Source organism: Chrysemys picta, chromosome 2 (assembly GCF_011386835.1).
Source record: "Chrysemys picta bellii isolate R12L10 chromosome 2, ASM1138683v2, whole genome shotgun sequence".
Classification (NCBI taxonomy): domain Eukaryota; kingdom Metazoa; phylum Chordata; order Testudines; family Emydidae; genus Chrysemys; species Chrysemys picta.
In genome coordinates this window covers 95,098,590-95,111,482 of record NC_088792.1, presented here as the reverse complement: position 1 = coordinate 95,111,482, position 12,893 = coordinate 95,098,590, and the positions used below count along the sequence as shown (strand labels likewise).

Sequence of the window (12,893 nt, the reverse complement as noted above, 5' to 3'; positions counted from 1 at the left end):
ATGGCAAAGAACAACGAGACCCCGGATGCTTTGACCAGCTAGGACATGCTGGGACAGAATCTTCTCAAGCTGTTCCACTGAGGTGAGCAGAGCAGAGGTGGAGCAGGCTGGATGAAATGAGCAGTTAAATGCTGACTGGGTATATAAGCCAGTAGAGGTGAATGGGTAGTACTGTAGGTAGAAGGCCAGAAAATACAGCCCCAGGGAATTGTGGGATGGCATTAGAGGACTATCAAAACCTGAGCTCCACAACCTGGGATTCAGCTGCAACCCCACTGCAAAGTAGGCAGCTTTGGTCCTACTTTAGAGCAAAATCCAGGCTGTAAACGTACACTCCCAGCCAGACAAGCAAGCCCAGGTTCAAAACACATATAAGCCTGGGCATAAGGGTTTTGTGTGAGGAGGAGAGAAGGGTTTTGACGAAAACCAGGGTAAGAGCCAAGGTAAATCTAGAGAGACAACACACCCTGAAAGACGTAAATCTGCTGGCAGCCCCAGGCACCTTTCTACAGCAGCGTTCCCATACTTCCACCAGTGGAACTGACCCAGGGGTAGCAACTGAGAGAAATTTAAGGGAAAAAGTCTAGTGTAGACAGATAAGGCTAATTAACATTTGGAAAGTGACCCGGGCAGAGTTGAGTTCCATTCCATCATTTCATGAAAGGTAAGAAATCCATGACCACTGAAGTTGTCACTATGCTACTCACTGTGGCCTTGGAACTCCCTGGCTGCAGCAGGGATACACTTCAGATCCTTCTACTGCCAAGAAGCACAGCCCCCACTCCAAAAAGCACAGTCCCCTTCACCTGGGCTGAAGAAGAGTCTTTTTTAGCTGCTAGCAGGACTGGGTTTATGCCACATAGCTGAGCATTTGTGTTACCATCCTTGTTCTTTGCACATATACACTAATCACGTTATCACAGTATCTATCAAGGGCTCTTAAGATCATTTGGAGGAACACAGAGAAGAAAAATCCTGACTCTCATACCACAGTCTGGTGGCCCAGTAGCACCAGTCAATAATTTGTGCAAGTGCAATCAAGCAGAATTAAAGGTCACGGGGATCCAGAGATGACACTTTCCAAGACAGGCTGTTTAAATACTGAAACTGCTACCCAGTCCCTGCACAGGTTTTTTGTAACTCATTAGTAGATAAAGGAGTTTCTTGGGGTAAAGCTATTGTGCATTTGGAGTTTTATAAGAGAGGGTGTAAGGATTTGAAGGTGGGTTTGAGTTGCTTAGGACAATACTGAGAGATTAAAGTAATTCACTATATATTAGCCAGCCTAACCAGGAGTAATACGTTCCCTTACCAGCTTCCCCTCCACTACCAAGCCTGATTAGTTCTATACTCAGTCTCCGGAACTCCCTTCCCAACACCTCTTTGTGGGGTAGGGAAAGAAGTTCTTATTGGTTTTCAGCCACAAAGGCTGAAAAGAGTACAGTGACTCTTCAGATGATCTGTGGCCACTGTATGACAATAATTTACACATTCTCCAAAGTGCAACATATACATATGTCTTAACATTAATAACAATTAAATATGCTGTCAAAGGGTAGCACCAAAATGCCCCCATGTGGCTGGCAAAGTCTTTTCCTCTGGTGCCTCCTGCCAACAGCCACTCCAGCCCTGCTGTGGTCTCCTCCTTGTGCCTCAGCCCTCCACCAGGTCACATTCAGTCCCACCCCTTCCAGGGTTACAGAGAATCACACAAAACAACAGTCCAATGACGTTATGACAGATCTTCAACCCAACTCGGGACTCAGTTACCCTTATACCCCTTATCTCAGGGGGATTTTATGGCACCTTCTTTGGCAGCCAGTAGGGGAAGATGGGCAGCCTGGCTGGCCTACCCTCTACTCTGGGTTTCAATACAAGAACCCTGTAACAAGTAGCTACAAACAGCCGACTCCTCCCAGCCAGCATTCATCCTTAATTCACCCACCCAGTCCTACCCAGCTAAGCATAATTCTAAGTTAGGCCTGGCCCCGCTCCAGATGCAACTGGATGCACTAATTGCTGTCTGGCAAATCAGGTTAACTCTTTCTTTGCCAATGTGTGGTATACACTCCATCACATACGCTATTTAATATCTCATAGGTATGTGCTTATATTATAGCTTTAAAGTGAAACCTTGTGGTGACTTTTTACCTGCACATTTGAAGCAAAATTTAAATTCCTGTGCATGCCCCTGCTTGCTGTGCCTGTAAAACAAACCAAAAATAAAGCACCTGACAGATGGAAATCACATGGGATTCTGTGCAAACAATTACACAAGTTTTACTGTACTTGAGTTCACTTCTGTTTTAGTATATGTGGTTGCATTATCTGGAGGACACAATCCTTGATTTGTGAACATTTTTACCCCTCCAGTTTGTTTATGGAAACAGATGAGACTTCAGCTCCCTCCCCACTCCTGGGATTTTAGCTTCTGACCACCTGACAACATACATAGTTTGACTCTTCTGAAAACTTACCCCACACATCTGCAGGCAGGAGACCTATCATTGGATCCTGCTTAAACAACCCATTTCCTCTCCCCAGCTGCACCTCGCTCCCTGTCTCTCCGTCTGAGGGGTTATTTCATAGTCCTCTGTTTCAAGTTCAACCCAACCAGTGAGAATGTTACTGCTGCAGGTTCTTATTGTGACTTCAACATGGTCTTGTAAGTCATTTTTCCATTCTGTTCTTTTCTACATGTACCCATTCCTTCAGCAACAAGACACGTTCCAAATTCCTTCAGCTTCAGGTTTCTAGTATCATTTCTCCTTTTTTCTTTCTAGATGGATATACGCAAATAACTCTGATCCAAACTCCATTGTCTGTCACCAGAGCGGTAACTAAAACTGCACGTATGGCGTGTAGAATTTCTGGCCAAGGTTTTAATCTTAACAGTGCTTATATACACTGGTATCGACAGAGACCTGGGGAAGCTCCAAAGAGGATTCTGTATATTGGATCAGGAACAATTTCTAAGGATGAAGGCTTCAATAGCGAAAAGTTTACTGCTAGTAATGATGTTTCGGCATCCACCGCTAATCTCAGAGTAGACCAACTAACCCTAGAGGATGCTGCTACCTATTATTGTGCCACCTGGGATCGCACAGTACTAGAAAGCCATAGACAACCCGTACAAAAACCCACTCTGCATTCTGAGCCACAGCCTTTCAAGTGTATGAAACCAGAACCATCCCTTATCCTTCCTGTCAACTTGGAACCAACAGCAGAAACTCCTGACTGTTTTCTGCAATATGACAGGATGAACAACAGCATAGAACTGCAGTTTTGAATTACATTTTGTTACAAATCACTGCCACACCTTTTAGAGCAGGTCCACATTGTTTTGACATATAGTTTATTCCCTCCCAAAAATGCAATTTCAATTTGACCGAAAGTATTTACAAATTTGGTTGGATTTACAAATAGTTTTGCTGAAAAAATGATTTTTTTTAAAGTTGAAATTTCACTTCAACATTTTCAAAATGAAACATTTTGACTTTTCATTTTGAAACATTTTGTTTTGAAATTTTGTCAAATTTATTTAAAAAAACAAACACACACTGAAAAGGTGCAACCGTCCCCGAAATAAAACAATGAAAAACAAACTAACAAAAAATGCTTTGGCGAGAACAAAATGTTTCATTTAATCTGAAATGAAAATATTTCGTTTTTTCATTTTGGTATGAAAAATCAAAATAGGTTTTATTTTGGGTTGAGCCAAAACAAATTTGGAGGGGATTTTTCAGACACTTACACACATGCTTAGCTTTAAGCATCTGGATAGGCAACCGTCTCTGGAGAGCAGACAATCACATATGGCAGCAAAATGTTGCATATGTATAACAGTTTGTGCAAATGAGTATTTGCTGGTAGAACAGCATATTTGTTTATAAAAGCCCTAGACTGAGACTAAGCTGTCTGAGGGCTAGTCTACACTAGAGCACTACATCAGCGCAGATGCTCCAGTGCACCTGTGCCGCTAGAGTGTGACTGGTGAAGACACTCTATACTGATGGGAGAGAGCTCTCCCGTTTTGCATAATCACTCCACTTCTGCGAGAGGTGAAAGCGATGTCGGTGGTAGAGCGTCTCCAGCTGACATAGCGCTGGTGTGGACATCATTTAGGTTGCTGTCACTTGCATTACTCAGGGGGATGACTTTTTCACACCCCAACGACGTAAGTTAGATCGACTTAAGCGATAGTGTAGACCTGCCCCCAGTCTTGACAATATTCACCCCAAAACAGGAAGGACGTGAAAGTAAAATTAGGTTGCAGAAGCCAACATGCTGGTGAAATGAAATATATGCTTGACTCTTCCTGGTATTATGATAGACTGAGGAGATGGTCAATGTTATTGTGAATGGGACACTGTAGTCTATGGCACAATCTCTTTTTTAATATATGGACCACACAATGAAAATGTTTGAGAACCGCCTGATCCAAGGGTCTATTAAAACCATTATCAAATAGAAGATGTCATCTAATTTCCATTTTAAAGGATGAGGATTCATTTAAGCAATGAGGATCCATTTGCAAGAACATGCAAATAGAATCACTGTGAAGAGAATTTATGTATCAGCTTTATGATGTCACAAAAATGTGAAATTAATTAAATTCTCCAAGCAATCAAGAAACTAGGAATACTTCATTAGATGTTTCTTCCCAGCTACTGGTTAGCAAAGACACAGCAGCATAAGTAAAGTACCACAGCTTATTGTAAAACGAAAAGTCAATGTGATACCTCAAGCAGGATCAAGTTCTTTGGCACAGGAACTAAGCTAGTTGTTTCTGGTAAGTATTTTTATTTTTGACTGATTCTTTTTAGCAAAAGAAAAACAAAGGACAAAAAAAATTGTACCGAATAAATGAATTTTAGACAAAAGCCGTGTATTGCTCTTGATCTGAACTGGAAGTCCCAAGGACACCAATGGATTCACTGAGGGGAGTAATTGGTCCTAATGAGTAAAGTGAATACAAGAGTAAAAGGCTGGAATATTTACTGAATAGCTGCTAAGAATCAAGAAGGAGAGAAATGGAGAGTGATGTATGTCAAGGAGCAGAAAACATTTTTGGTAGAAAAAGGCACAGGAATTCACAAAGTGCATAAACTCAGTTTAATACTCACATAACATCCTGGCCTATAGCAAGTCTTGTTTAGATTGTTGACTTTGTATTTAAAATATAACTTCAGAATTTGAATTCAGGGAAATTCATACCTTGACGATTCATTAGTTTTTGTAGAAGATTTCAATGATGGAATAAAGTATTTTGTCTCCGGCACCAAACTGGTGGTTTCAAGTAAGTTTCTCAAAATGTTTTCAAAGCATACATTTACTATGCTTGTTATCCAGGACAAAAGCAAGCTATTCATAAATATACTGGGTGAAATCCTGATTCCACTGAAGTCAAAGGTAAAACTCCAATTGACTTCATTGGGGTCAGGATTTCACCCATAGTAGTCTCTCTAAATCAGAAAGAACCAGAAACACTTCACTGAGAACAATGTAAAGTGTTTGGAGATCTTGTTTAGCACTGTAAGACTGTGAGATCATGCAAAACTATTCAGAAGTGGAACTAAGCCCATTGTTAGCAGTAAATGTGAAAGGTAGAATTTATGTTTTTTATACAATAAACTATATTTAGCACCCAGTCCTATGAGGTGTTGAGCTACTTCAATGCTCATTCATTTAAATGGGAGTTGAGGATGCTCAGCACTTGCAGGATGTGGCCCTTAGATAGCATTAAGGGGTGCATTTATAGTAACAATAAATTTATGCAATTGTGGTTTTTTCCTAATAAAGACTCCAGTTCAGTAAGGCACTTAAGCATGTTTCTATTCCTATTCAGAGAAGAATTTGAGCATGTGTTTAACTTTAAGGCAAAAATGCAGTAAAATCTTCTTGATTCGATCCAGTAATGGGGAATAAAGAGGTTTGCTTATCTGTTACATAAAGACCAGGTACGTGATAGAGATAGAAAGATATTTTAAAAGACATTTTCAATTGTTCAAATGTTTTAGTCATGTTTAGATTTAAGGAGGTTCAGAGTATTCTGTGTCTTTAAGCATATTCTTCCCTCTAGATCCTGCTAAATCATCCTTGCTGGGTGCCTAATCTCTGTGTTGCACAAATATTGCTAAAGAGCAAATGTTTTCTGTTGGTCATATTCCTGATTACACCAAATGACAGGAATTAGCCAGAATTTTCACCATTAATATACCCATTTTAAAGGCTATCGTCTACCCTCTATCTATTGTTATCATTGGGAGATCCATTATGTAATGATGGCAGTGTACAGGCTTAATTTTATAACCTCAGCCTGTGTACCAAAAATTACAATGTTATTTGTTCTTTTTCACAAAATATTCAACACCCTTAATCTAACCCATTTTATCATTGCATTTATGTGCCCAATGCCCATTGAAGCTCAATGATAGTTAGACACCATAATGCCTTTTGTGCCTTTGAAAATCTCCCCCACAGTTTTCACATTATTTTACGTGTACTCTCCTTATTTACTATTTTATTGTAATATCTGAAAGCAATTTAAATAGCAAATCAGATTTATTTTAAAGCAACAGCTACTGGTTCATTAACAAAAAGATACCCGCGCTAGATTTTTGCAAAGGATTTGCTCACTGTGATACTTACTACTAGTGGTGTTCTCATCAAAGTATTTGGCTCTGGTACCAAGCTCATTGTAACAGGTAAGTTATGTTGTAATTACAATAATGCAAAGATAAAGAGGCTTATTGTGATAATAATAGAAAACTTTTTATAACAAGTAAGGTCAACAATTGTAAGCTTGATCTTGTGAAGTACTGAGCACTTTATGTGACGTGCTGAGCACCATCAATTCCTGTAGACTTCGATGGCAGTTAAAGGCTGTTAGCATCTTGTAGGATCTGACCCTGAGAACGCCAACTTTTCAATCCCAGAGCAAACCTGCAATTTTTACTGATAGATCAGCTGTTTAATGACATTTTTCAGGGGATGTGCCACCATAAGCATGCGGGTCCTTGGTCCAATTGCAAAAATTTGTCTTAGATTTGATATTACTCGAATTCTTTAACTAAAATTCATAAACATGCATAAAATTAAACAACTTTGAAATAAGTAACAACATCATGCTTCTTAATTAAAACAAAAGAAGCAATCTCTGAAGTAGTCAGTATCTTCATAGCTGAATTCCTGCACTTACACCAGTGTAAGTGAAAGAATTCGGTCCTAGAGATTGCCGTCTTGTATGAAGTACCTTGGCATTGCAGGCAAACTAGTGGTTGCATGTATTCTTAATAGTGTTTAATAATATATACTTGGGCCTGAGTCTTCTTTGCCCTGCTCTTGTGAAGCCATTTATGCTTATGGAAAGTTAATGGGAAATGTTACCATTCTGATTAAGTAGCATGTTACACCCAGTTTGCATTGGTATAACTGACTGCACAAACACAGCACAATGGAAAATCAGGTCCTTACTCTCTCAGAATCACACTCTGCACATTTATATAAATCAACTAGAATGGTCAGTCTATTTTAAACCTTAATTCACAATCAAGTTTATTTTAGTATATTATAGCTCTCAGCTAAAGGTAATTTTTTGTAATGCTGCCTATTAAAATGAATACACTATCATAATTAATTCTAAACATATCAGATCAGGATCAGCATGTTGCTGTAAGTGAATATTCTGTGATATTAACAATGTGGATACAATTTACTTAGCATTACATTTTACAATTGACAATTTTCCTAAGTTGTCTTACCTGTATAAGATCCTCCACCCTTTGCACATGCAAAACTCCCATACATTTACCAGGTATTTTGACTGTGTAAAGAATGGAGAAGCAAATCTATTATATGTGTAGACTATTTATTACAGCACGAATATCCCGAGATTGCTTGATTGATTTATTAAGTATTAAAGCTATAGGATACAATAATAGGCTTTAGTAATAAAATTTCTTCTCAAAGAGAAATATCAAATATTGGCTAAGTAAGTTCCTCCTAAGAAAAAAATACCTAAGATCATGGAGAAATTCAGATCTTGTAACAAGTACTTCCACACTGGAAACCATTATTTGCTTAGAAATGAAGGTCTGATCTTCCCAAAGTGTGTTATCCAAAGCCCATTGAAGCCAAAGGAAAGAATCCTATTGTCCTGAATGAGTTTCAGTTCTGGCCTAAAGTGAAGCCAGAAATGTAAATCTGATTTTGCTCATGTATCAACACATCCACTTCTGCACACACACTTGCTGATTATGTACACGATTCAGAATTTATATTGGACAGACACTCATTCCATCTTGCAGTCTATGTGCATATACAATAATCCCCAATCTGGACATGTGCTTGCAAATGACAGCATGTAAATGTGATTCCAATTTCTTAAAAAAAAAAAAAAGGGCTCTTAACATCTAAGAGAAATCTGAGAAATAATCATTCGTTTTTGCAAAGCACAACATCACTGGACTGGAAGCTATGTAAAAGTCTTTTAAATACCTACGAGACTTGATTGAATAAATCATTTGGTAAACCTACTCTTCAGCCCAGTCCTGCATTCCTGGGTGTTTTCAGTGCATATGGAATGTAAGATTGAGCCCCAAATATTGAACTAATTAGTGCTGGAGCATGAGGATCTGAATTTTAAAGAACAAAAAAAATCAAATCGCCTTTATTTGGTGACAATCTCCAAAATGAGGGAAAGTTCTTTAATGAAGGGATTTTTCTTGGTTAGGTAGTCTTACATCTCAGCTGTCTTTATTTGCTTCTAAACTCAAAATATTTTAAATACTTTTGAACACAACCCTAGTTACAGAGTTATAGTTTGGTTCAGTTCAAAATAGTTTCAGAAAACTCTAGGATATCCAGACCGCACAGAAACAAGCTGAAACCATTTTAGAAAAGGAACCTTCACAAGCTTTGACATCAGTGGGACAACTCACAATGCATAAAGTTAAGCACATGTGTAAGACTTTGTGGGAATAGGGCCTTAATATTTATTAATCTATTTGTGTCTCAGTTGACTAAAGACAATGGGTGACATTATCAAAGGATCCTGAATTTCAAAGGGATTTGGGCACCTAAATCCCTTCTTACTGCGTTTAAAAATTCAAACCAATATGTTTTGTGGAGTACAGGCCAAATATATTGTTAAATGGCCTCTAATTTTTCACCTGCAATTAAATGTTGGAACAAATTGAGAATACACAGGATACATGGTGCCCAATTGGGGACCTTCTACACTACTGAAATATCGACAACCTTCTGTTTCTTCTTTGTGATGCACATTTATAACATGAGAATGTTGCCTCATTCTGTAGAAAATACTTCTTTGGCAGTTAGCAGGGTTGGGAACCTTATTCTCTTGGTTGTATCCCACAGTGACAAACAGGGGACAGAGATTAGCGGCAGTAAAAGTGTTTGAACCTGCTCACTTCTTGTGATAACTAGTAAATTCAATATACTGTTTTTAAAAAATGCATCACTTGCAGTCAGCATTGTGACACAAGCAGATGAATAATGATTTTGGTATAGAATTATTTTTCAACCTGATTTACTGTTTATTATTTCATGCACTTACAGAAACTCAGTGATGAAATGAGGATATTTTCATCTTTTCTAATTCAAACTTTTAATAAAAAAATTTGTGGTTGTGTTTTATCCAACTCTATAGCATGTGATAATTTTTAAACATTGCATAAAGTGAAAAAGATATTTTTAGATCAGTTCAATTCTAGAGTGACAAAATTAATACTGTGGAAGAATTATTTAAAAATAATTCAGGAGATACAGCAGAAGTTCACTAATTGGCACTTTGCTAATCCACTTTGGGATTTGGACACAACATTCCCTCTATTCCTCAGCAAAGATTTGATGGCTGAGTTGTGTTGAGAGCTCCATTGTTAGTAATGCTTCATAATCGAGATTTTCAGAAGTGGTTGACTATAGTTAGGCTCCTAAATACTTAATTGGGTATTTAAATGGGCTTGATTTTCAGAAGTGATGACTGTTATGCATAACACTGCATTACATTTGTCAAATAAATGAACAAAGTCATTTCAGGGTGTATCATCCTTGCTAATTTCGTAATTAATATTTGTCATTGAGTGATACATGTTAATGTATTTACTGTAATTTCTCAAAATGGCATTCAGCAACAGTTCCCCCTGAAGTGATATTAACTGGTTCATCAATAGAACATAGGTCATTCCTTATATCATTTTAAGGTGAATCATTGAAGAAAAATATTGTCATCAATGGTTAAGTTTCTCATTGTGGACAAGGCTTAAAGATTGCTTTTCTAACTCTCTTTTTAAAGGTGCTAACCAAGGTTCATAAATAGTATACACAGGGCAAATTTATCTCCTGATAAAATATACTGGTGATTTTTAAAGAGAAGCCTTATTAAAGGGTATCTGGAACCTTTATTTCTCTTCCCTTTGGGTACGGCTACACTGCATTAAAAATCCCATGGCACCTAGTCTCAGACTCTGCATCCATTGGCTTGGGCTCGTGGGGCTCAGGTCGCAGAGCTAAAAACTGCAGTGTAGGCATTCAGGCTCAGGCTGGGGCCTGGGCTCTGAGACCCACCGCCTCGCTGGGTTTCAGAGCCCACACTCCAGCTCACGCCCAAACGTCTACACTGCAATTTCAGCCCCAGCCCTACAAGCCTGTGTTGGGAGACCTGGACCAGCTGGGGTCTTTTATTGCAGTGTAGACATACCCTTCCTCACATTATCATAGTGTTTTTTAATATGCAAGTTTTGGTTAACTATAGGGGAGATTTTAAAAGTAGGTGTTTACCTACCATATGTGCCTTTCAAAATCTCCCCTAGTTTATCTCACTGGTAAGGTAAGTGAATGGAGAGTGGTTTGGATGTTAAGGTTGCCTTAACTGTGATTTCCTTGATATGTATTGATTAGACAGTCAGGAAATGCACCCTTATTTACATTAGTGAAGTGCTTTTGTATGGGATAGCATCAGAGTTTAAACTGATTATTCTCAAGACTGAAAAAGCATCTCTGTAACCCAGCAATTAGAGGTAAACAACTTTGGAAAATTTGAGCTAAAACCATTTGGCTGGTTTTGAATTTTGAGTGTGCCAAAACAAAACATCATATCTTAGCTCTCTTAAAAAAGAGAAAATATTGTCTCCATACTCCATTTCTGACTATTCTAGAGATTCCTGGAATAGTTTTGAAATGAACCAGAATGTAAACCTGTACTTAGGATCGATTCAAAAAGTATAAGGCTCTGCCCCCTGCATCACCACACCTCTGGGGCACAGCACCCAGAGTGAGGTGGAGGGTCTGGGGCTCTCCGTAGCCACCTGGGCTCCCTGGTGGCTCTTATTACTGCCCAGCTCCTGGTTAAAGTACAGGATTGGGCCTCAGGAGATCTGGATTCTAAGCCTGGCTCTCTTTTACACACTTCCTGCCTGACCAAGTCACCTGTCCTCTCTGGGTTTCAGTTTCTCCTGCTGTGAATAATACCTGCCTCACATAGACATTGACGTTTAATACATTAAAGTACATTGACATTCTTGGATGGAAAGTGCAACACCAGTGCAAGTTATTATGTATGATGATTAGACTATGGCTAAAATTCAGTTTTGCTCTGTCCATACTGGCAGGACCAAATCATATTACAACTACCATGTTATTATGATAGAATCTTTACTTACATTATCACATGCTATTTTTGCATAGGACCCCTACCTCATTCAGTGAAACAGTAGTTATTCAGTATTTCTCTATCCTTCACATCCATTATGTGGCCCAAAGCCTTATTTAATGCAGAACCTCCAAACATGGGCATTTCTATGGTGCTATCACTGTAGTATCTGGGTACTTAACAAACATTAATGAATTTCTTTTCACAACAGCTCTGTGAGATTAAATGGTGTTATTAACCCCATTTTATTCTGGGGGAACTCAGACACAAAAGGATTATGGCCAAAATTGTCAAAGGTGTCCACTAATTTTCGGTGTTCAACCTGAGACATCTACTGCCTGATTTTCCACTGTACTTCATTTTTATAGCACTTTATATGTTCAAAGCACTGCTCCGACCTACTTCAGTTGCAGTCATGAGCGCTCAGAGCTTCTGTAGATCAGGACCCAGGAGGACACCCAGAAAAGGAGGCGCACATAATGTGTGGCCAGCTGTTAATATTTTGGTTTAAGTGACTTGCCCAGCATCACACAGGAACTCTGAGGCACAGGCAGGGATAGAATCTAATTATCCCTGTTGGCACCCAACTGCCTTTACCATGAGACCAGCCTTTCCTTTCCTGCAACCCCCTCCCTCATCCACCAGACACCTTCCAAATTCTGCCACAAATGAGTCCAGGGTCCTACATACAACAGCCTCCTTCATTACACACCCGTGATTCAACCCCAGAGCACCAATCACCCTGTGCACAAAATGAAACAGGAGTCCTGCGGGAGAAAAAGTGTGTGATCATGTAATTAAAGACTGTATCATAACACATATACATAAGGGGACCAAATTAAGGTTGCCTGGGCAACATTAAGTCTGGCATTTGCTAACTTCTGAATGCTTGATTTTGCAACCTTAATATTCTATTAAAGTAGTCTTTTTTATACAGTGTCCTAATTTAAAAAACAAAAACAAAGGTTCCATTCATAGACCTCTGTCTCTTCAACTAACAGAGTAACTGGTATCACTATTAGGTTGTTATCCTCTGTGTAGATCAGGCACTAAAGGGGGATGATATACATATTTTGCCAATGGATTTCACAGGTATTTGCTGAAAGAAGGGAAATACTGAAACTCAGGATTCCTGGGTTTAATTCTAGGAACTCCAAGGGGGGATTTGCTAGTGGTTAGAGACCCTTCTGTTTCATCCCCCGCACTCAACCATCTAAGT

General features: G+C 38.9%; 1 protein-coding gene across 1 annotated transcript in view; it reads left to right on the top strand.

The window, feature by feature from the left end:
• Positions 1 to 2,400: 2,400 nt before the first annotated feature.
• LOC101942985 (uncharacterized) overlaps positions 2,401 to 12,893 on the top strand; it is a 78,208-nt gene continuing 67,715 nt past the window's right edge. Inside the window, exons 1-2 of the mRNA XM_065582452.1 lie at positions 2,401 to 2,665; positions 2,784 to 3,282. Coding sequence (XP_065438524.1) covers positions 2,623 to 2,665; positions 2,784 to 3,282 — 542 coding nt within the window. The 5' untranslated portion in view covers positions 2,401 to 2,622. The remainder of the gene's footprint in view (positions 2,666 to 2,783; positions 3,283 to 12,893) is intronic.